We start from the raw sequence: 26,227 nt of genomic DNA, 5'->3' as shown, positions 1-26,227 counted from the left end.
GAGAGAGTATTCATTATACGTAGCATGGAAATGGGGATTAGGGGGAAGCATCAAAGCATCATCAAATATACAACTCTGTCTCTTGAAATTAGCATTAAAAAGAAATTGAGTATTATTTGTGAAAAATATAAATATTTGACAAATGAAAAGAAAAAATATATTATATGAATAAAATTCAAAAATAGTTAAAATGTATTGTTCAAATTTAAAAAAATAATAAATTATTATTTATAAATAAAAAATTAAATAAATTAAAATAACAAATAATACTAAATAAATAAAACACACCAGTAATACCAAAAACTCAACGAAGACAAAATACCGTCTAATGATAAGGTTTATTAGGGACATAATACATGATTTGTGTACTATCATTTCAGTCTGTCACCGACTTATTCGGTATCAAATGAATCATATAAGATCTTTATGAAAATACAATTGGTAACGAATGTTTTTGTGTATCATTTTCTTTATACCAACATTTATTTTTTAAAATTAATTATGAATGGATTATATTGTTATTTTGAGATTTATTTATATATTATATTATATTAATCAATGAGTACATATTTGATTGAATGATTTATTATGTTTCCTAAGGAAAATCGGTGGTGATAGTAATTGGTTGAATTGGATGACTTAATTTTGTTCTTTCTCCTTCATGATATATGTTCAATGTATACTCATATGAATAAGTTAATTTAAAGATAAAATGATTTTGTTAGACATACATCACATCAAAACAATAATGTTCAATAAATGTTAATTAAATTTATTAAAAAAATTGATTCAATGGAAAAGTGTAACACCTCAGAATTTCCGACCCCTTAACGAAACTAAAACCGTAAAGGACGGGAGGAAATTCGGGTGTTACATAAAAGAAAAAGGAAAAGAATTTAGATAAACTTTAATTATTAACTTTTAAAAGGTGAGTGGAAATTTTGGCAGCATCTGCCTTAAAACTGTGCGCCTTTGTAGAAAAACAAAAGTTAATTAAGAAGCTAATAAAGTAAAGGCACTAACGGCTTATCAAAACTATATCACGGCGGAATGATTCGTCGCCGGCTTCTCAAATCAACATGCCAAACATGGATCGTGGTTCGAGTGTCGACGTTTGCGTTTTTTAAAAAGACTTAACTACTCAAAACCATACAGAGTTATAAACTACGCAGCGGAAATACAAATACACGTGGGAGGACACAAGGCCTCATAACAGATTATATACAACCGAAATTTACAAAAGATAACAAGAGATACAAAATCGAAAGATAGGGTAATGACACAAGTTATGCTTCGCCCTCATCACTTTCCCCAAATGCAATGCAATGCATAAGAAGCTCCAGTACCTGCTACGCTGGTCTATGATCCCCCTGCTGCTCGACATTAGACCAAGGGCCAATGTGTCATAGCAGGACAATCATAGAAAGTCAACAAACAAACATAAACACAAACACATACACGTCAGTAACTAACATCAAATAGAATAAGGCCAACTACTAGATAGCATTATATCATAAAACAAATAAGATGATTTCATAAAACGCAAGCACGGATAGTAACCGTTTATCGGCGACTTATACTTCTTAATTTCATTACGTGCTTTCCAACCCGAACCATGTGCTCTCGGGTAGAATGCAGGTCTTCACGTTCCTCTCTTCAAACATAAACTCTTGCAAAACACGCATAGATTAACTCGACCTAGGCATTAACAGAATACCTAACTCATACCCTTATAGAGCTTGTCTATCTTAAGGTAAGCGTGATCATAGTTCGTAATACCCTTGAAGTAACTTAACTTAGGCACACTTCTCACTAGCATAAACTATTCTATCAATAATAAGTATACGTTCTATCAATGAGTAAATATTCTACCAAAGAATGAACCTTCTATCATTACATAACTTTCGATCAATGAATAAACTTTCTATCACTGAATAGTTTTCTATCAGTGGATCTTTTCTCTACTTCCTGGAATAGTGACACTCCAAAGGGCGTTATCGGCCTCCCGGCGCCCAATGGCAAAGTATGAGCTCATGCCCCCTCCAGCTGACCCTCTCGGGTCCCACCTTCGGGCTAAACCTAACACACTGGGGTACTAAACCAGTGAAGAGGCCACCATATTGGGGTTTGCAAGGCCCGCATGGTAACACCTCGATCAAGGGGCGTTATCGGCCTCCCGGCGCCCAATGACCCAAGCATGCTCATACCCCCCTTACGGTGGTCCCGTCGAACCTCACCTAGGGGACTAATAAAACAACCGGACATAATCCACTTAAGTCACGCCAGCTAATCATAATATAGTACCTTATCAGATGGGAATAACTTCCACTCTCAACTATTAATGAGCGCCCTGGGATAGCAGCGCGCTAAAACCCACTGAGCCACTCAATAGAATATGAAATTCACCTATAAAGGAGTCATTCTAACTCCAATTAGGCATAATCTAATTCTTAAATAAATAAGGGGTAGTTCTCGCCCTCTATTAACTCTCATTCTCTAAACTATTCTAAGCGCAAGGATTTCATAGTCGATAGCTCTTCATGTAAAGTGTACTCAATAGTATCTCATAGTTTCAATGCAATGTATATTATCACAATAAACAATAATGTCTTAAAGCAAATTGCGTATAAGGGTTAGTTACTGCGTGTACGTACCTGTAAGCGTCACCGCACGATCAAAAGTCACAAAATCACCCAACTAAGGCTCTACTTTCCTCTTACGTAATAGGCACCTATATAAGTTATGAGTAGAACTATTAAGTTCCCTTAACTACTTTGACATACCAAACTAAATACCAATTTAACCGCTATCACCCATTCAACATGAGTTTCCGATTACTCTAGCACGCACACAACCCATTCAATACAAGTCAAAAATTATTAACTCAATACAACATAAGTCTTTCCATCAATTTAAAGTAGAAGTATGTGTGAATAGTTTCTTTACATTAATCAACTTGAGTTATAGCGATCCACGTTACTTTAGGATAACATATCAATTCACACTTAAATCTTGCGATGTTCATGTAGTGCTAATATGACGACAATGACGAATCTTAAGTTTATCACATCGCAATATCATCCATTATATTCTTCAAGGTTAGGAAGAACTACAATCACGACATCATAACTAGTAACTTTAGCAACTCTCAACAATAAGTTAGACACTATGCTCATGACTTATTGAAATTACGTATTTACAACATCAATAACAACCTAATAAGGTAGTAGTAATTCTCTACAATTAAATCAATAACAATTAGCAACTCCTACTTCCAATTAACAACCAAAACCATTTTTATAGTCAATTGTAATCAAAACATTACTAATTGCCACCACGATAATCAACAAAGTCTCAACTACTTATAAGATTATTGAATAAATCATCACATCACCAAAGTAGCATACAAACACACACACACACACTACTAGTAATCACATCTCTAAATAAAACCCTAATCATTTCATTTCAATGACAATTCTTTTAACTACTACCCATACTAGAATTCAATGAGGCTAATACAATACACAATCAACACACAACTCATGAACATGGTAGATTCTAATTAAAATTAGTAAATTAATCAATTGGAAAGTGAGATGCTTACAAAGATTAAAACTAGTAAGAATGGTGAAGAGGAGGATGAAGGTCCTGGTGGTGGTGCACGAAAGCCAAGAAGGGCTGGAGAGGGCCTTAAATCGAACAGCAATTGGCGGTTGTTCGTGGGTCTGCTGCCGGCCAGCCACAGCGAGGGAGGAGGGAGTGTGCTGCGGTGGCGAGAAGAAAACGCAGCTGCTGGTCAGAGGAGAACGCAGCCTTGCTGCTGCTGCTTGCGGGAAGGAGAAGGCGGGCTGCTGCTGGTCGTTCACTGGTGGCGCAGGGGAGAAAAGGGGTTGCTGGTGTCCTCGTGGCTGTCGGGCTGCTGTGTGGGAAGGGGGAAAATGCAGGAGTGAGGGAGGAAGGAAGAAGAAGAGAAAGAAGGAGGAGAAGAAGGAAAGAAGTGACGGCTCCCTCTTGAGTGTTTAGGGTTTCAACGTTTTTATACTCGTTATTTCTATTATTATGATTATTATTACTATTATTATTATTATTATTATTATTATTATTATATATTTATTTATTTATTTTTCATCTCGATTTGTTTTCTTACGAGACCTAACTAAGAGACTCACCTTCGAGGGCTCACACATTCTAATAAATAATCATTTCGATTCAAACCTCTTTATTGGAGAAGTCGTAACTATATTTTTAATATATATATAAGTCGACATTTAAATCCGTATATGAAAGAAATTTATTAAAACTAATTCGGAAATAATTAAATAATAATTGTAAAATCTTTAAAAACTATTAAAATATTAAATAATTACGTCATTAAAATCTCAGGGTGTTACAAAAAGTATTTGTTTAGTTTACTAAAACGAAATTTAACTCAAAAAAATAATTTTTTTCTAAAGGTAAGTTGACTTCTTTCAAAATTAGAAGTATAAAAACAAAATAATTTTTGTCTAAACGTAAGACTAATCATTTTGATTCATCTTCATATAATCCAGTTTATTTTAGTTAACTGCAACATGCCATTTGGAGTCTCACATTCCACTATTTCATTAAAATAGGGGTCATTGACAAACTCTCAGAATCCAAATTCTACTTTGAATCAGAAGCATAATTAAACTAAATCGTATAATCGATCGATTATACAATTGTTGTTGATTATAGTTATTATAGGTGAATGTATTTATTGTTAATGCACTTTCAACGTAAAGAAAAACACTTAAACTCATTTATAATGAGTTTTTTTATTTTGTAATAATGATTTATTACATCATAGAGTATGTATTTCTTAGTTATAGGCATAGCTCAATGTCAATTTCATCTCTTTTCATCAAAAAGTGACATTATTCGTAAAATATGTTCAAGGTAAATATATCAAGTGCATATTATTGAAAATTATGAATACAATTGTCTATGTAGTAACTTCATCATTTAAATCCTTGCACTAAAAGCAATATAATAAAATTCTACTTAAGTCCAACTACAAGTTTTAAAATACTCAAAAGTAAAAGTTTTAAAGCAATAAAAGATGAATTAGGGAAGAAAACACAAACAATAATAAATCATATTTTGAAATCTTGATTAATAATTTCGAAAATACCTTTTAATGGGAAAAGGAAGTATAGGAAGAAAAACTAAAAGAAAAGAGATGAAGAAATAAATTACATTTATGCCTCGTTTGGATTGAGAGTAACTATTAGGAGGATAAAAAAAAGTTAAACTAATGTAACAAAGGTAATTAGAGTTGCAAATGAAGTAATTGAAATAATTGTGAAGTAGGTAGAATAAGAATAAACTAAAAAAACAAATAAAAAAAATGATTTTCCTCATTTGGAAGAAAAGAGTATCCCCACACTCCCCTGAGGTAAATTTATACCCAAAATGATAGTACTAATTACCATTTAATCCATTTTTCATACCAATTCTTCGATCTTTCTAACAATAAAATTACTTTAATTATCTATCTAACTAACTTTGTTATTTTATTTTGATTTTTATTTACCCCTTAAATATTTACCATCAATCCAAGTGAGCCCTTAATAGAAGAAGACAAACTGCTACTATGAAGAATGCCTGTAAGTGACAAAAATGTAAAAGTTGATAACGCTAAATTAAGCATCAAGTATGATGGGATAAATCTTTGTAAAATCACAATTCCACCGATTTTGACAGATATATTGTTTCGATTCTATGGCAATTTTGCATTGGCACGTTACTATGATCGATTCAGCTCAATTGATATACTTTGAATCATAGATTTGTAAAATTTCTTCACAATTTAGATCTCAATTTTAACATTGATCACGCGCCTATTATTTATCTTTTGAATGACTTTTGACGGTGACCCATTTAGGTTTACTTAAAACAAATTTCAAATTTATTTATCTTACAATGATTTATGACATTTAGTATAGTCTATTTTAATGTATGAACAACTATTTATTAAGCAAAGTACACATGATACTACTCAACTTCCCATCAAATAAGAATTTTGCTAATAAATACAACCTCATATGAGTTGTTGAATAAATAAAACCCATCCTCTTTATCCTCCATTTTCTAACAGTGTGCATCAAAAGGACCAATTTGCTTGCCTTAGAAGATGCCAGCTCGCGGATTTCACTAAGTCCTTTTTATTATAGGAATCTCTTTTTTTTAAGTTTTTTCTCGAGCCGAAAAATTTTTTAGCCACATTCTCTTTTATGGGTGAGTTGCCGTTTTTCTTCTGTCTCCTGGCCTAATCATATTTTTTATGGACGGGATACACTGAATACAATGATGATGAAAAGATGTTAAGAGGATACCTACCATAAAACATAATAAAGTGAGAAATAGGTTACTTAATATATTGTTAATTAGTTGTGGAATGAATTTATATCTTGCCAATGTGATTCACACCCATTGAATTAAGAGTTGAGATTATGACAAAACAAAATTATTTTTTCTTCAAGCTCTTGTTAGAAAATCCATATTGAAAATGAAATTACATGAATAATTTAATAATTAATTCTCACTCAATTATAGTACTTTTTACGTGTTAAGTGAGTTTTAGAATTAATGTTTTTATACTTGTACAATTTTTTTAAATATAAATTTTTGAAAAAATAATGAAAATGTTAAAATTTCGTTGTTGAGTATGTTGACCATGGATTTGAAAGCGTGAAAGAGTCACAAAAATATGGTACTTATTATTATTACCTACAATATTGTTGGTAAATTAGGCTTCGTGTCATAGTATTGGATACTTCTACTAAAGTTGACTTAAGCCTTCTAAACTCTTATAATTATAGGTCTATCTTTTTCTATAGGGAAAAAACGTGATGAAATCGATGAGTTTTTTTTTTTTAGATAGAAATCAATGAGTTTTTCTTATTCACTATTATTGTCGTATTTTATTTTTACACGATTATTGATGGATATATTAAATTCTAATATTTATTCAAGTAAAATTTAAATGGAAAATTTGTCGTGAATAATACAAACTTTTACTGATTTCCTTACAATAATACTAACTATTAAATAACCATGAATAAAAAGAGGGGTTTTTGCCTAGAATAATACTAAATTCTGTTTATAGTAGGGTATTTGACAAAAAAACAAAGGTAAATTAATGGTTAGATAAAAGTTCGTATTATTTTAGAAAAAATACCCCTAAGTTGATATTATTCATGGTTAATCAAAAGTTAGTATAATCGTTAGGAACTCAAAAAAAGTTTGTATGATTCACGACAACTTTTCCCATCAAAAATTATAAAAAATTGACAATAAAATGTATATTGATTGTGATAAGTCAAATAAGATCTCACTTAACTATATTTTAACTTATAAATTAAAAAGAAAATACAGATTCAAAGTGATGGATAAATAGTATAAAAATTCAAATGAATGGATAATAATGAATTAAGGGAGTCTTTTGACTTATTAGACCAACCACTATTTTTGGCTATTACAATCGATGAATCGAACAAATCAAGTCAGAACTGTTTATAAGGATGTTGCATGAAAATGTCAATTGTTTTTTTTTGAGTTTGTCTCTTGTAGTGGTACGACTTGATTTGGATTACAAGAAAGGATTGAGGTTTGTTTTCATGGAACATATAATCTAAGAGAAGGAGAATCAAGGCCTTCATGGTCCATCGAGTTAAAGGTCCTCCAAGGAGAATCAATTATCCTAACATATTTAATTGTAATATATTACTTATATATTAAAAAATAAATTAATGTTAATTTTGGTAAAAATTATTTCATATGACATATGATTATGAGAATGATAAGTGGAATTTTACAGTCTATTTATCAGATTGTATGATGTATTAAACACAATGTAGACATTTATAATTTTTTGTTTTATATTTATAGTAGGCTAAAAAATCTTTACAGGCAAGCGAAGAAGGTATTATTTTTCCTATCAAACGGTGAAAATTAAATCTTGATCGCAAAAAAAAAAGAAATAGACCTTAAATACCTGTAGTCTAACCTACAATTCTCGTAAACATTAACTGTTTGTTTGACATATAAATTGTTGAACAAAAATCAAAAGCCAATAGAAAGATATTGGTAACCTTTCATATTAATTATCCGTTGTACACTCAATTCTAGTCCCTCTGTCCCTTTTATTTTGCACAAATTGTAAAATACATAAAATTTAGTGAAAAATAAAATTGAGTTGGAAAATAAGACAAAAAAATGATAAATATAAATTAATGGTTAAGATAGTAATTAAAATTGTGGATGAGATAAAAGAAAGAGTATGAGACTATTATCAAACAAAGAGTGCAAAATTAGTGACACAAACTAAAATACAAAATGGTATAAATTAAGAGAAACATATCAATTAATAACAATAATGTGAAAATAAAAAGAATTGGTGTAGTTGTTATATTTTTTTCTTCTACCTTGTGATAAAGTTCAGATTTTCACTTTCATGTGTTATATAAGGTGATATAATTAATGATTATATAATTCAAAGTTTAGAATCTATATTTAATTTTTGTATTTTGAATTAAATTATATCCGGTAATATGAATGCCCCCAAGTGAGTTTGTAGCTCAGCTATTGTTAATTAACTTAATTGAGTGAGTTTGTAGCTCAGCAATTGTTAATTAACTTAATTGTTTGTATTGAACCTTATTTGGTAGGTCGTATTAAACGGTAGTAATAAAAATAAAAATTAGTGTAAGTTTAGTTAAAAAATCTTTTGCTATCTTGATGGTTATGTTTGTCCAACTTCATTATCTAATTATTTTTTTCATAATTTTCATTTCAATGCATTATCATTGGAAGATGTGATATTAAACGGTAATAAAATTTGTAAATAAAAAACTTTTTTATGATCAAAGTTTTATTACCTTAAAAGATATAAAATTTAATTCAAAACTCAAAACCAATGAGACAATGGTGTAAATCTTGAGCAGCACTTTCCAAATTAAATTACAATCAAATTTAGTTTTTATTATAAGGTAGGTTGAAGAAAAGCAAGTTTGAAGTAAACATCGAATTTAACATAGAAATAAAAGTGATATTTATTCTGACCGAAACAATACGTAGTTCTCTGCATAGAATCAAATTAACTTTTTTGTCATCATGCCATTATATAGACATTAGAATCAAATTAATAAGTTAATTGCATCATTAATCATGCAAAGTAGTAACCAGCTTGTAACGCGGTGAGGAACATCACCATAATTTATTAATTTTTCTTTTTCTTATATTTTTTCTTTCAAAATTAAACAAATAATAAATATCATAATCATCTAGATTCCCTAAACATTAATACTCCTATAATTTGGTCCTTCTTTGGACTTTGTCATTAGAAGGCAGACATTCACTTCCCTTTAATGTAAGTCGTCAACCTTTGAGAGCTACAAAAATATTATATTGTTTAATTATACTTTACATTTAGTAATTACTAATTAATAATTAACGCTAGATAATTAACTAAATTAATATATATATATATATATAAGTAATTTGGATTAAAAATTACAAAAATTAATTGCTCGTGCCGACAAATGATTAACATAAAAAGTGGGAAAAGCATGCATCATCATCAACATGAATTAAGGGGGGTAAAGGGTTTGACTTCATCAATCACAGCTCATGTAATCATGAGCTTATGATCATGAACAAGTTATGGGGTCTCAATTATAATTAAATATTTAATTAATTTATTTTAATTTTATGATTAATTAATTCTATATTAAAACATCATCATATATATACTTATTATATTTCGCGCATAATAATTATATTAAGTGATAAGATTTGAGGAATTTTGAATGAAATATAAAAGGAATTGCAGCCAGTAAAACTCTCAACTTTGAGAATAACCTTACTCGATACACACCATAAGAAGACAAATATATTATAATGATTGACAAGGGAAATTTCACTATATTATATTTTATATATTGTATATGATATAAATTAAAAGCCTAGCTAGTAAGACTACAAGGGACAACTAATAATACATAATGGAGGTAGAAAATTAAGAATATATAATCATTGGAGGCCAAAAGAGTTTAATATAATAGTTATGATAAGCATCAAAGTTATTGGATTATAATCATATTAAAAAGTATTAGAAAGTTGAATAAAGAGTTTATTAAATTGTAGTTCTTTTGGATGTTTCTATAGTCCCATACTTATTTATATCTTTCTTCATGTGCTTGTAACTCTTACTTTGTTGGCAATTATATCATGTATTGCAATAAGCTATGTTTTGTGTGTCATGTAGCATTATTCTTGGATAAAATTTGTCACATTATTTTTGGAAGATAATTTAATAATTTTTACTTTAATTAAGTTTGAATTAAAAATTAATTAAAATAAGTAAGTTCATTTATGTAAAATCTGATCGATACAAAATATTATAAAAAGTAAAGGTAATTCAGTAAAATAAATTATTTGAAAAATATTATGTGAAATAAATAAGGCCTAAATGCTCAATTTAGTTAGGGGCATAAAAATTATGGTTAAGAGATGTGTGCTTTAGCTTATATTTGTTGCTTTAAATTTGTTATATTATTCAAATATAAACTAATCAAATATTACTATTGGCTTATTAATTCTAAATAATATCTTATTTGATATTTTTTATATATCATATAGAATATCTTATTTGATATTAATGAATATAAATATTTGTTGATTGTTGAATATTTGTATTTTTGACCGTATGATTATTTACGACTTTAGTATATAGTCGTCATCATCATCATCTTATCTAGTGTATCCCGCCCATAAAACTATGAGCAGGATACGGAGAGTGAAGGACGACGGCAACTCATATCCTTATAGGAGAGCGCGACCAATGAGTCCCTCAACTCAAGAAAGATCATGAGTATTTCCTGCAAAGAATAAAACTGAGTGAAGCTGACGTTAACTCTATAAGCCTGAATCTTATCACCCAAACGTGATTGTTTAATATTAAATAAAGATAAATAAAATGCATAAATATAAAAATAAAATAAAATAAAATAAAATAATAGAAATAAAAATAAAATAAAAATGAATAAAAATAAAGAAAAATAAATAAATAAATTAATAATGAAAAAGCCAGAGAACAAGAGCACCAGCAGGTAAGCTAAAAGGGTCAATAGTCTAGAACATGAATATGGCGCCTCCAACTACCTCTATCCCTGGTCAGGTCCTCAAAGAGGTGTAATTCATGCAAGTTGATTTTTAATTGCTCCTTCCAAGTTTTCCTAGGTCTTCCTCGACTTCTCTTACCCTCTACTATGATGCTTTCTATCCTTCTCACAGGGGCGTCAAAAGTCTTTCTCCGCACATGCTCAAACCATCTCAACCTATTTTTGCGCATCTTTGCAAAGGTAAGGGCGACCCCTAGTTTCTTTCTAAACTCCTGATTCCTTATCCGATAAGATTTTTTTACAAATAAGATTTATTTAAGCAGTTACAAATAAGATTTATTTGCAAAATTAGCAAAATATTATGCTTTCTTTTTTCCTCTTTGAGGGGAAACTCTTCCTTTTGTTAAGGCCGACACCGCGTAAGGACTTGTTTTCTAGAAGTATGGTGTTTTGCAAAATTGTTATTTTACTAAAGTCGTCTTATTATGGACTTGAAAAATATCAAAGTATCAATCCTAAAAAATTAGAATCGATAATATAAGTAATTAATTTTACTAAACTAAACTTCTTTTAACTAAACTAAACTTATTTTAACTAAGCAAATTTATTTTACTGAATAAGAAGTATGTCTATAAGTTTAATCGAACAAAGTCTAACAATTTTTCTTTCCGTTGTCTGTAGAAATTCTCTAGCTTATTATTCTTTAAATAAAACTATGTAGTCTATAACAAGTAAATTGAATTGGATGAAACCAAATTGAAAGAATAGCTAGTGAGATATATGAGAATATAAATAATATCATTGAACTGAATTGAATCGAACTATTTAGTATTTATGGAAATAAACCACGTACTTCCCGTTTCTTACATGTTTTGCGATATTTTTCATTTTAGTTTGTCTCATATGATTTATATATTGTAATTGTTGAACAAGTTGTGGGAAAAAGAGACTACTCAATAAGTTTCTTCAAATGAACTAAAGAGGCCACGTACATTTCACATTCAATGTTATTAGAGTACATATACAAAGCTACTCTAGCTTCCATACAAAATTTACACTTATCATGCAAACTCAAAAAAAGAATACAGATGAGTATATGTTAGAGTATATAACATATCTTAAATCCTCAACTATTAGTTTTAGTTTTTGATTAAGATGGTTCTTTGACATAGTATCAGAAGCCAGCGTGACAAGAGATCACGTTTTCAAATCTCAACCACCCTCATTTAAAGTAGAATATATTCAGCGCAAGCGCGCATCCACACTCCTAGCCCAATGGGCTCTCGTATGGAGGGGTGTATTAAAATATATAACATATCCTGAAGCCTTAACCATCAGCTTAAGCTTTTGGTTGAGATGGTTTCTTGACAGTATATATTAATGAATTTATGAAAATTTTTAAGTATGAATCATGATGATGCACTCCTACAAGCTAGGCCATACATAAAACTCCAAAATGTGTGGATAATAGGAAAAATAAAGATTCAATTCTAAGAAATCATTGTTGTTAGTCACGCTTAAACATCTCATAGTACGACGAGTAACTTTGCAGTTTCTTATGAACAAGTGATTCTCTAACTAACTAATGAATGAAGAAGGTTGGGTGAATAATCGTAAAATCTAATAGGTTTAGTATCATGCTATTTAATGCTTTAGAGATCTTTAGTAGGTTGCGATGGCTCAGTCTAGTAACATCTATGGCTGTGAAAAATATGGGGAAATCATGATGTATCCTAACCATAATCATTACTTTTGTTTTGACCCTTTATGTTTGGTATCTTGCACGATAATTGATAAAAATAATTATGAGATAATTTATTTTATGTTATATATTGCAATTAGAAATTAGAGATTAACTTTGATATGAGATTTATTAATTTCTTATTTTGTTTTTTATAAGACTTTTTAACATTTTTGAAATCCTTTATTAAATTAATAGACTAATAAAATTTATTTACTTATTTTCTCAACCAATTAAAAAGATTGTAAACGTAAAAAATAAACAAAATAGTACAATGTGCATTCTTTTGATTGACATTATGAATGAGGTCATACATTACATGTGATGAAATAACAAGTTTTAAATTAAGTACATGTATTTTATGTTAGCTAGTTTAGTTTGATATATAAATTTACGAGTTATGAAATTGACATGAAATCAAATTGAATTCACAAAATTTATTCTAGTTGCTCTTAATGCATTTTATTTTATTCTATTATCATCAGAATATTATTAAATGGTTATTCTCACTAGAAGTGCTCAAAATTAATCTGATCAAATATTTTTTTACCTTGTGTAACTTAACTCGACCTTAATCCTACTTTAAAAATGATTTTATGATGATCTATAAACCAAGGGGAACATAAAACTTATGTATAAACCAATTGGAGGCTTTGAGGTTAGGTCGAATGTGCAACCTTAGCTTACTCTTATTGGTAATAATAACAAGAATGACCATAGGTTCACCTAAATTGGAAATACAGATGATTTAATCGATCATTTTAATATAGCTCATTATAATTAAAAAATATTTGTGTTATTACAAAAATTATTAGTTGATTCCATAAATTCTAGTAATTTATAAACAAATTAAGTAGTGTTTCTTTCGTTCTGATAAATTTAGTTGATTCCATAAATTCTACATAAAAGTCTTTATATAGATTTAGTCCGCATAAAAATATTGTACACCTTTAAATTTAAAGAGTATAATTAAGGGATTTAATTAGGAAAGGAGATAATACTGAGAATCATATATAATACTATTTTAATGTGAATTAAGTCTACTGGCCAAAACTTACTTGAAAATACTAGATCAATCTAGCTTGAAAATACTGATATAGTCATTTACGATATCACTTTGGAAAAATTTTTCTGAATAATCTCACATATTTGCTATATGTTGTGAAATCCCAATTATTGATTATTTCTAAAAAAAATCTAATCTTTGTATATTTTTTGCGAACAACATCGACCCTTTATACATTTTAATCCGCTATTATAAGTACCTTAACTATTAGCTAGATTTTTGGTAAGGAATAAATAATCTTAAATTGCCCTAGATTAATGTGCATAAAAATATTGGCTCTATATATGAAGGTATGCCGACTCGGTTTTACCTATCGCCTCCAAACTTCAACTTTTTCCTTTAATTTGTTCCTAATATTATATCTTTTAAATTCCCAAATCAAACCTCATACATAGCCAATTATTATTGGACACTAGTAAGGAAAAGTGTAATCAATGGAATAATCGCAATAATATGCAAGTGAAGAAAATTGATCTTAGAGAGAATATTAAACTACTCTTTAATGTGAAAATAGATTATGAGCATATTTTTATCAATAAAAACTAAATTGAACTAAATTTCTAAAGTCCAACAAAATGATCGAGTTAGAGTGAAATTAACTCTAACCTATCAGTATTAACATTTTTTTGTTGGTTAGTAGGCTGAGGAAAGGAGAAGTCTAGATAAGAATCGACCTTACCTAGAAAACTGATACTTACTCCAATAAAAATAAAACCCGATTCTCAAAACAAGCATTAACTTGTTTGATGATGAAATGAGTAAAGTATCAAAATTGCTCTACTTAACTAACAACGATTTAAGACAAATCACTTTCAAAATTAGAACTTCCTAATTGCAATCTAATTAGGATTAGAGGTGAATTAAATATAATATTGTATAAAATTACACCTAGATGTGCAAAACCAATATTGTCAACTTCTATACTCTATAGTATTCCTACTGTATTAATCAATTCAAAATTTGTCTCCATTATCTATACACAGTGAAATCCAGTATTGCACAACTACATTATTGATATTGTCTTATGTATTAATTTGGTTATACTAATTATAATGTGATTTTAGGAATGGGTTTTTGTTTAGAGAATTGGAAAGTAAACAATAGGGAAGAAGAAATTATGGGCAATGTTTTAAAATTTTAATATAAGATTGATGTATACTGTTTTTTTGACTAACAATGCAACCCAATACATTTTTATTTTCAACAATATTTATTGTGAGAATAGCTAGAATGCATTATATAATATTACCCCAACACTATAAATTGACTTTTAACTAGAGTAAAGTTTAAGGGGTCAGATTTATGCAATTTTACCTTTGTTAGTGTCTAATAAAAAGATTGTTTTCAATTTTACCCTTGAAGATCTGTCTTAAGTTGAGGGACTCTTCGACCGCACTCTCTTTTATGTGTATGATTTATCCTCTTTCTTCCCTCCCCAGACCCTAATCATAGTTTTTCTATGTACGGAAAACACAGGGTATATAATGATGATGAGTAAATATCATGTGCATCTTGACATAAATATTATCACGAGAACATATGCTATAATTTCTATATTTAGTATTTAGGTTACGGTTGATTCTTAATTTAAATACTATGATATGAGCAATTATTAATATTCACTGCTCCTTTTGTTTTCAAATGTTCTTTTCATTTATTTTTTTTTGTAAATTTCAATGCAAACTTTAAAATCAAATAACTTTATTCCGAATTTTTTAAAATTCGAAAAAGTTGATTGAGAATATATATATATATATATATACATATATATATATATTGAGACGAATCTAACAAGATTCCATATGAATATGTTTTTTCTTATAAATAAATAAAAATTCATAGTCAAAGTTTGAAACTAATATTCATAAGTTCTATTAGAGAAAAACATATAAAAATAAAGTTAATATAAGTGAATAGATAGCTACATGGAGCTCGGAGGACGCTGGATCCGTCTAAATAACGACTTATTGTACTTAACACACCTCTAAATAATTATGAAATATATAATTAAAAGACTCATTAAATATTTAAAAAATAAGGAATGTTTAATGAACAAAAAGTAAAAATGAAATTTAAAGTCGTTGGTTCAAATTTTCGTCTTTTACTAATAAGTTTTTGAACTATTTTTGTCTCTCAACACACTCAACACCGTCCAATTTTTCACGTGTAAAACCATAAAATCGTTCTATTCAAAAACAAAAACATCAACTTTTTAACTAGTTTTTCTATAACTATTTTGCTTCTGCAAAAATCATGTGAATATATTTTCTGCTAGAATAAGTATTACTATTTAGAAATTAATTTTGCTACAATTTTTTCTAGTGTATAAATCGATCATTAGGCTATAATTCTTTGCAAAGTGTACCAATCACCCATTTATAAATATTTGAAAATTTTCATGTGGTAATCTTTAACTTTCGACTTTTTTACGTGGTAGATCAACTTTTTAAAATGCACATGGTAAACTTAACCTTTTAAATTTTCCACGTGGTAGACTAAAAAAAAGTTTTATTATTAACTTTACGCTATTTTTAATCAATGTAATGATATTTTTTTCAAAAAAACAAACGTCGTGATCATCCTAATTGACCACATATTTCAAAATCCAGTTAATTTAACCAAAACCAGAACATTTTTTCAATTACATGGAAAACATGGAAACTCAAAGTCACCACGCGAATTTAAAAAATATTTAATGAAAAAGTAAAAAGTTTAGGATCACCACATGAAATTTTCCAAAATATTTTGCTAGTATATCTGTCATTTAACTAGTATTTTTTGCTAATGTATCATCTATATATCTGGTCCCACCATAATAAAAAGTTACCGATTTCCTCTTTGATTGTAGTTATTTCTTACTTAAAATTTGTAGTAATAATGAGTTTTTCTTATCATATTTACAAGGTACTCCAATTTTTTATTTTTTATTTTTTTTTTAAAAAATAGCTTGGATAAAGATTTTTGAAAAATAATCAAAATAAAAGTGAAAAGGAGGATTTAAGGCCTAAGGGTGAGTTAATTTAGTTAAAGAGTTCTGCAATCTATGTTTGTTAAAAAAAGGAGGAGAAAATAAATAAAGTGGTAGTCTCTGTTTCGTGTGGGTGTATAAAAATGCACAATTAAAAGTGTTTAATATATAAATTAATGAAGATTTAGGTAGGTTATAATCAATAATTAATGGCTTAAACCATATCAAGCCCATGTTAGCTAATCATGGTTGGTTATAGCCTTAGAGAATATTTTTCCCATTTGGGAATCTTCTGCCTGATTTTGGATTAAGAGACTCTAGGATAGACTTGTTTTTAAATAGGGATTATGAAAAGGAAATTCATTATTTTCTTTCTTACCTTCAAGAAAAGGTATTGTACTTATTTTTATGTTTATTATTAAGAATTGATGTTATGATAAATGGGTTTAAACTTTAAAGTGAAATTGGTCTTACCTTTATTCTAAAATACTTACTATAAAAATTTTTGTTATTTTACATATCATAAATAATGTGTGAGAAAAAATATAAGCATGTAAGATTTTTTTGAATTGTATAAATGATTATTTTCATAATATTAACTTTTTTATTAATTCTCTATTGTGGGCGTCTCATCGTGAGATGACTTCAATTGAGTCAGCCCAAACAAAAATAAATGCTTCCTTTACAACTTACAAGTTGGAATTCAGTTTTCATTGTTTTTTAATATATTTTTACTAATAGGTCTTTTATATGGACCCAGCTCACGATGAGACGGTCCCATATCGTAACTTTTTTAGTGTCTTTGATTATGCGGGAATGAAGGAACTAGTATGTAATTATATTTTTATGAGGTGAGCGTACAATTTAAGTTTTTATAATAAGTGATCAAATTCTATATATTAGTATGAGATATTTTGCAAAGTAGTCCAAAAATAAATATGTTCATGCTTAGTATAAAGTGAAATACACTAATGTGAATCGTTCAAGACTAATGGGGGCTATAATTGGTATCAAGAGACGTAGGTTAGACCGTGAAAATTATATATATAATAGAGCAATACCGTGGTGGCATGTTGGATATTGCTAGAGCACATGTGTGGGTGGGTTCGCAAATATCCGAGATTTAGTCATAATTAATCAGAAAAAGTACATATATTAAATTAATCTTTTAAAGATAATTGTAATTTAGTTGGCATTTAGTCGGAATTTAAGAATTATGCTGGATGGAATTTTTCTGCTCATTCGTTTTTTTGTCTATAAATAATAAATAAATCATCTTAACTTTGACATCACAAATACCATAATTGTAGGCTATGCTCATAAATTACTATATAAAACTAATCTTTAATATTTTTCCTTTAACTTTTTTTAAATAGTTAATTATTGTCTCATACTCTATAATTTGGTGCCACAAAAAAATATAAATAGAAATTACTTTAACTTCAAATAATTCCCGCACAATCTAAATTATTTACGCACACCTATCACTAATTAAAACAAGCATGAATTTGAGATTGTCAAAACCAATCCTTTCACATCAAAAGTTTGTGAAAGGTGAAAATTCTACCGTTGTTAAACATGTCTTTTTCCCCCTTTTTTCCATTGAAGAGGGGCACATAAGAGTAGAATCAAATATTAATTACGGATCTTTAACTATTTAATATGTTATTATTGGCCGCTAAATATTAACTATTAAAGAATTGTATATTTAATATTTTGGATGGGTCTGGGACACAGATTCCTCTTTTCTCTTACAGAATCAATCTTGAGTAGAACCAAATAATTTCTCAAATTGTCGTTTGAAAAACTAATTGTTTAATATTTAGTACGTCATTCTAACTCTTAAAATTGACACTTAAAATAAACATTTTAAATTAACACTTTAATAAGACAATCTCATACTACTAGAGTTCATATATTTCTAATCTATTACTATGATTTATAAATTACCACAAAAACAATACAAATGCCAATAAAATTTACAAAATAAAAAAAAAATTCTAAATATCCCACCCGATTAAATTCTTCCACGTAATAGTTATTTACCATTATTTACCAATATTCTAATCTATTACTATGATTTATTTAACGGATTTAAAAAGTTTAAAAAGGATTTACTATGGTTGTAGGGACATGCAAAATCTGGGTCACCAATAAATTTGTATAGATTGGTGATCCCAAGAAGACATTATCTGTCTTTTTAATAAAATAAATAAAATCATACTCTAATTAATCCTCCTACAATATTGCTGTAAATAAAATTGTAAAATACTACTAATGCCCCCACAAAAGGCAGGCCTACCCCAGTCATTTAATTTCCAACCTTTGATAAGACTTGTGCAAGTCATATTTCTGTGTATAGCCCCATCTCCACTATTCTTCATCAACTCATGCCAAAAAATGATATTTAATTAATTAAAAAATTATTATTCATATTATTCTTAAAAGTAGAAGATTTATTTGCGTTATGAAAATAACAATATATATTGTTATAATTTACAAAAGTATATAAAAGTAATATTAATTTAAAAAACTACTCTTTAATTACATATTATAAATTTTTAAATCGAATGTTATGAATTTATTTAGTAGTTAAAGAAATTTTCTTCACTCGTAAGATAAAAATTTGGTTCTTACAATACTTAGGAATATTAATTTTTCTTTCCCCTTCTTGTAGAGAATAATCTTTAATACTTTAATATCAGAAAAATCTAACCAGCTATAATTAAAAATAAAAAAAAGAGTACCATGTAATTTATGTCATATGTATACACATTATACACAATCTTAAATAGGGTGAAAATATACACTCCTTCGAATAACAAATACCATATCTTATAAAAATTTCATAATTTATACATGTATAATCAATATTTTATATTTCTAAAAAAGTACTTACTTTCTTTGTTCCATTATAGAGCACATTTTATTTAAATTACACGATTCAAATAAGATCTCAAATCAACTCCCTCTGCTTTTATATGTTTTTCAAATAAAATTTACGAATTTTAGTGTTAAACTTTAATTATGTTTTCTCATGAAAACATATTTATGTGGATCTTGATAGATTTGTTACAATATATACTTTTCAAATATCAATATTTTAGAATTTTTAAAACTCACAACTAAAATTATTTAACTCTTAAATTTGCATTAGAATCCGTGAAACACAAATTAAAACAAAGAGAAAATTATTTTTACAAATAACAATGTAATATAAGAAATATTTCAAAAATTTCAAAAGGAGATGGAAGAGTAGAATGATCCTATTTAGATGTGACTTTTCATCTCTTGAAGCTCTTATAAACCAAGATTCCCTACCAGCTGCCACTTCAGTTTCTCAACCCTTCTCTTTCTGTTTCTCTCTCTATCTCTAAAAACTCCCCTAACCTTCTTTCACCTCCTTATTAGTCTATTTCATAAGCACCCACACCTCAAACTTAAGCTGACACTCTTCATTCCTCACAACCCCAAAAAAACATTACCAAAACTATTTAATTTATTTGTTGACAACTTTTAGAAATTCAGTTGCAGAATCAACAGCATTGCACAAAAATATATAAAAAATAATTAACAAAAAAAACATATATATATATACATATAATTATGGGAAGACATTCTTGTTGCTACAAGCAAAAACTAAGGAAAGGCCTGTGGTCTCCTGAAGAAGATGAAAAACTTCTTCGCCATATTACTCAATATGGCCATGGTTGTTGGAGCTCTGTCCCTAAACTTGCAGGTACTTTCATTTTATTTATTTTTTACTTTTTTGGGTTAAATTTTATGTTCCCTTGCTAGAAACCAGCAACGGAACGTACATACAAGCAAATAGGGGCGAAATACAAGAATTAAATCCTTATCATATGGATATATAGAAGGAATTGTTTCTAAATTTTAGTTAATTGAAATCTGTCGGCTCTGATATCATTACAAGTTTGGGCTTGTACACAAGACCTATAAGAGAGAAAAGTTGGCTGCACACAAATTAAATCCGATTAGGGTCTTAGAAGGAGTAGCCCATTAAGTATATATAATAGTCAATATCTCTCTAATTCTTTAATGTGATAAAATATGGGAGTTATTTTTCCAATAGTCAACTATTATGAGCAGAGGGATTAATTGTATTGATGTGATCATTGTAGAATAACAATAAATGTATACCCTAAAGAGAATTAATTAATTTAATTAAAAATAATTTGATGAAATTTTGTGATTATTTTGATTTTTGACAGGATTACAGAGATGTGGAAAAAGTTGTAGGCTAAGGTGGATTAATTACTTAAGGCCAGATTTAAAAAGAGGGGCATTTTCACAAGAGGAAGAGAATTTGATCATTGAACTTCATGCTGTTCTTGGAAACAAGTAAATATCTTTTACTGTTAATTAATCTTTATTATTCTTTTTATCAAATTTGATAAATCTTTCCTTTTTCATATGGGTATTATATAAATGATAATGATATGATGTTATATTCCCATAATTCTGTCAGCTTTTTATTTTTCCATGGATTTTTATTTTTTATTTTTTTATTTATTTTTATTATTATTATTTTTTAATAGGTGGTCACAAATAGCAGCGCAATTACCAGGAAGAACAGATAATGAGATCAAAAATTTATGGAATTCTTGCTTAAAGAAGAAACTTAAACAAAGAGGTATTGATCCAAACACCCACAAACCATTATCTGAAATTGAAATTCAAGAGGAAAAAGCTAAATCAAACAACACCAACACCAACGCCAACAATATTAATTGTAGCAAAACCAACAACAACACTAGAAACACTGACAAATTTTCAGTATCAACAATCATTCAAAACGACAATTTTAACACCAACACCATAACAACACCACCTAATAAAACAACTCCAATGGTTTATCAACAATCATTATCAACTCATGAATTCTTCCCAGATTCCTTATACGGGTCATTCGGGTTTCAGTGTTTCGGGTCAACCCATCAAGCTCATTCATCTAACATCATTCCTTCTATGATTCCCTTCATGGATATTACGGGTCAACCCACCGACACCGCCGGATATAACGGGTTTCATAATATGGATATTCCTACTGCCACAACCACCACCACCACCACCGCGACTACCACCAGTACAAGCCATGAAGACAGTACTAATACTACTACTACTAATAATAATAATAATAATAATAATAATAATAATAATAATAATAATAATGCAGGTTCGTTTTTCGACAACTATTCTTGGGTATCGTCCAGCAAAAATACAAATAATAATATTGATAATAATATTAATAATAATAATACTAATAATGGATTAGAAGGTACAAATACAAACCCAGATGAGATAAAATGGTCAGAATATCTGCAAACTCCATTATTATTAGCTCCACTTAATCAAACTAGTAATGGTGGTGTTAATAATAATTATGGTGAGATTAAGACAGAATTAAATTATATAACAAGTTCATCACCATGGCAACAAAATCAACAATCTTCATCATCTATGATACCATCTTTTCATGGTTCTGATTTATATAACAAGGATTTACAAAGGCTTGCTGAAGCATTTGGGCAAATTTTCTAAGCTTAAATTATTTCGATCGATCGTCATCATCATATTTGATATATCCTGCTTCAGGGTCTCGATATATTCCACTTTGGGGTATCAATGTATCGGGCTTCAGGGTCTGAGAAGAGTTGAAAGACGACATATCCTTATCAAAAGGAATGCTAAAATTATTTCTATATATGAATTAATTTTAATTAAAAAGGAATTGGAAGGGAAAAACAAATGAGTAATTTATTTCCAAAAAATAGGGGGAAGTTATGTATAATTTTTTTCATTTTTTTATTAATTCTTCTTTTTCTAGTTATCTTGATTCTCCTACAAGTGTGCTATAGGGCTTTTTTTTTTTTTTTTTATCTAAATATCAAATTTGATTTTGTTTATTGTAAATAGGACCAAATACATGACATTTTAGGGGAGTTTAATGGAATATTTGTGTGAATTATTGTGTTACAACAATGAGGCTTGACTTTTTCATTATATACTTGTGGTGATGATTATCATTCTAGAATTTTTTTTTTATTTTTCTACGATATTAATTATTTTTTTTTATATATATACAAATTGTTTAATTATTGAGATGTTTGGCAAAATAGTTTATCGGTCAATTTTAGCTTATTTATGTTCAAATTGATCGTTTGGCAGTCAACCATATAATGCTACTGTTTGGTGAATTAGTTAGTTAAATTAACTATCTAAGTAGAATAAGTTGCTCTCTCCAACATTTTCAAAATTAACTGATCAAATCAATTAATCGACAATCAGCTAATTAAATCAGTCATTTAACAAATAACAAATAAACTGAATATTTGTCAAAGCTAATTAGGCATGCAAACAAGTAGCTGGAATCCTTTACATTGAAGGGAAGTTGGAAGTAAGTTTGAAAGAGAAAGGGAAAGAAGGAAAGAGTGCTTGTAATGTGAATTTCTTGGTGAATTTTGTACATAATTAGCCTCTCTTTATTTGGTTTAGATTCAACTATGCCAAAAGCTGATTGTGAGAGGAAAAGATAGTGACATAACCCTATCTCCTTTTTCATGTTTTAAAATCTCAAAATTAAATATTCAAAAAATATTATATTATTATACCCAATTATGAGGTTATCCTTGTTAGTTGTTGCAATGAACATATGATCAATTCTTGACTTAAAATACAAGTTTTGTAGATCAATTGTAACAAAAGTTATTGAATACTTAAAAAAATAGTATATTAATAGTTTTGTTAGTAGGTATACATTCAAAACTCATGAATGAGCTAATATCAAGTAACATGGTCATTAATCAATAAGTAATTAATTATGTCGCTTTTTTTCAATAATTCTGAAGTTTCGTTTTCAAGTTAATTGCTACATCACTGAAAATATCATGTTAATGTGTTATTTATCATTATTTTTGATACTTAAAAAATTTTAGACTCTTAGAAAATGATTTATTGTACTAATACTCCTTTTCGTAGGGCCCCTAATTTTCTTTTTTTTGATGTTAATTATGCAAAAGCACATGAAGAAGTTTGTGAGGAGAGAACCCTCATTCATGATATGTACAAGCCTAATGTAATAATATTCATTTTGTCTCTTTCAATCTAGCTCATATTTTATTTTGAATCGTAATTTTATTTATTTTATCTTATTTTTTATTTGAAAATAAATTTTATCATATCTTTTTAATTTTATCGTCACATTTAAACTATGATCTATGAATATTATCTATATAGCTCAATTGATCTGTTTTATATTTTCACATTTATTAATATACACCAAATGAAAAAAAGTTAAAACTTCTACTCCCCTTAAAAACAATCCCAATCCAAAAAGGATGTTAACTTATTGGGTCAGAGTCATCATCATTAATTTAATGTATCTCGCTCATAAAACTATCATCAGAATTTAGAAAGGAAGAAATTAGACAACAAATTGTATCTATAAATTAAGAAGAATATGGCTAAAAAGTCTTTCGACTTGAGAAAGACAGTAGTATATCATATTTTTAATATCTAGACTAGATAAATAAAAGTGTACTTTTGAATATTACTATTCTTGATTAACAAGGATTATTCCCCATCTAGGTGAAAACAATCTCATCAAATCATAGTCCTTGAATGGGTGTCTATCATCATCTCTAATAGATGAGATTGTTTTCACCCTTTTGATATTTTATTTCTCCTTAAAGTACCCCTGTCCCATTATGTTATGTTTGGAAATGATGATTTCATTTGAAAATATAGATTTGACTCAAATTTAGTATTTGACAAATATAAAATTTTTAAATTTGGATTTGAGACAAATCTACAATTGTTATAAAAATGGTTTAAAGATGAGGATTTGAGAATAACCTCCCAAACCTTATTATTCTCAAATTCTACATTAATAATTGCATAATTAAAATCTATAATTTAAAATAAAATACTCGTTTCCAAACGCAGTCTTATATAATTGTCAATTTTTACCCTTTTGCTTTCTCACTACAAATAAATGGGAAAACTCATAGATAGCCATATGATACATAGTCATTTTTACATCTCTAAAAGATCATAAGGACCTTTTCATCCTAACATTAAAAAATAATTTGAAATCAACCTTTTTGAGTTTTTATATGTTATTTAAATAGTAGAAGTAAACAAGGACAATAACCATGATTATGATAGCAACAACTTAGTTTAAAGTGTCTACCTATATGATCTTTTCTCACAATAGGAAATTGCTTAACAATTTTTGTTGTGCACTAGTACCTTTTTTGTACATAAAGTTAATCCTTTCTATTTGTTTTTACCACTAAATTATATTATTTCTAATATTTCCTTTCGGTAAACGGTTGTCCATAATTTTTTAGTTGTGCATTTAATTTTTAATTTTGTCTATTGCAAAGGTTATAGGAGTATTATAGACTCTTCCTAAAAAGTACCATTTTCTAGTCCATTGTTGCTAGTTAGAATTTGAAAAGAATCCTTCTTTTGTAACTGGAAATAAGCAACTTAATTATGATTCTTAAAACATGTATATTACTATTTTATTTGTCTCGTTGATTTTATTGATTTACATTGAATAAATAGTAGGAGTACAAAATTAATCGGAAGAATAGATAAATACAAGACACTTTGCAAGTTAATTAAAATTCTTAAAACTTGTATATTATTATTTTATTTGTATCGTTGATTTTATTGATTACATTATTGAATAAATAAGAGTACAAAGTAAATAGGAAGAATAGAATAATTATTCATATATATATATATATATATATATATATATATATATATATATATATATATATATATATATATATATATATATATATATGTGTATATATATATATATATATATATATATATATATATATATATATATATATATATATATGTATATATATATATATATATATATATATATATATATATATGTATATATATATATATAAGAGTCTTATAAAAATTATAGATCGAAATAACTTCATTTAGTAATTATTTTATATTTTAACAATTTATGTTTATCGGTAAGTAATAAAATATTTAGTAAAAATTCATAGAAAAATATCAAAAGTTTATATTATGGTCCAAACTTTTAGGAAAAATAATAATATGATTTTTAAAACCATTTTATCTATTAGTATTATATTTTACCCCCTTTAATGTATTAGAAAATATTTAATTAGTTAAAATTCCATTAATAACCATTTTAATGAAATAACTTTAAGGAAATCAACCTAAATGATTTTTTAACATTTATCTACTGTGGATTTCATATAAAATACAATTCTAAAGTTACT

At 27.9% G+C, this 26,227-nt stretch overlaps 1 protein-coding gene across 1 annotated transcript; it reads left to right on the top strand.

The window, feature by feature from the left end:
* The first annotated feature begins 20,236 nt into the window (after window positions 1–20,236).
* On the top strand, window positions 20,237–24,637 carry LOC130828416 (transcription factor MYB61-like). The gene is made up of 3 exons (XM_057694396.1): window positions 20,237–20,661; window positions 21,155–21,284; window positions 21,482–24,637. Exons 1-3 carry the CDS (start codon window positions 20,529–20,531, stop codon window positions 22,482–22,484), a joined length of 1,266 nt encoding a protein of 421 aa, XP_057550379.1. The 5' UTR covers window positions 20,237–20,528; the 3' UTR covers window positions 22,485–24,637.
* The last annotated feature ends 1,590 nt before the right edge of the window (window positions 24,638–26,227 follow it).

This window comes from Amaranthus tricolor, chromosome 12 (genome assembly GCF_026212465.1).
Source record: "Amaranthus tricolor cultivar Red isolate AtriRed21 chromosome 12, ASM2621246v1, whole genome shotgun sequence".
NCBI lineage: Eukaryota > Viridiplantae > Streptophyta > Magnoliopsida > Caryophyllales > Amaranthaceae > Amaranthus > Amaranthus tricolor.
The sequence above is the reverse complement of the archived record's forward strand: the minus strand, read 5'-3'. Positions and strand labels throughout refer to the sequence as shown.

Excerpts from the sequence above, each read along its gene's own strand:
- LOC130828416 (XM_057694396.1), top strand. The coding sequence starts at position 20,529 with ATGGGAAGACATTCTTGTTGCTACAAGCAAAAACTAAGGAAAGGCCTG. Across the intron at positions 20,662-21,154 it reads CTCTGTCCCTAAACTTGCAG|GATTACAGAGATGTGGAAAA; the intron begins GTACTTTCATTT and ends GATTTTTGACAG. Across the intron at positions 21,285-21,481 it reads CATGCTGTTCTTGGAAACAA|GTGGTCACAAATAGCAGCGC; the intron begins GTAAATATCTTT and ends ATTTTTTAATAG.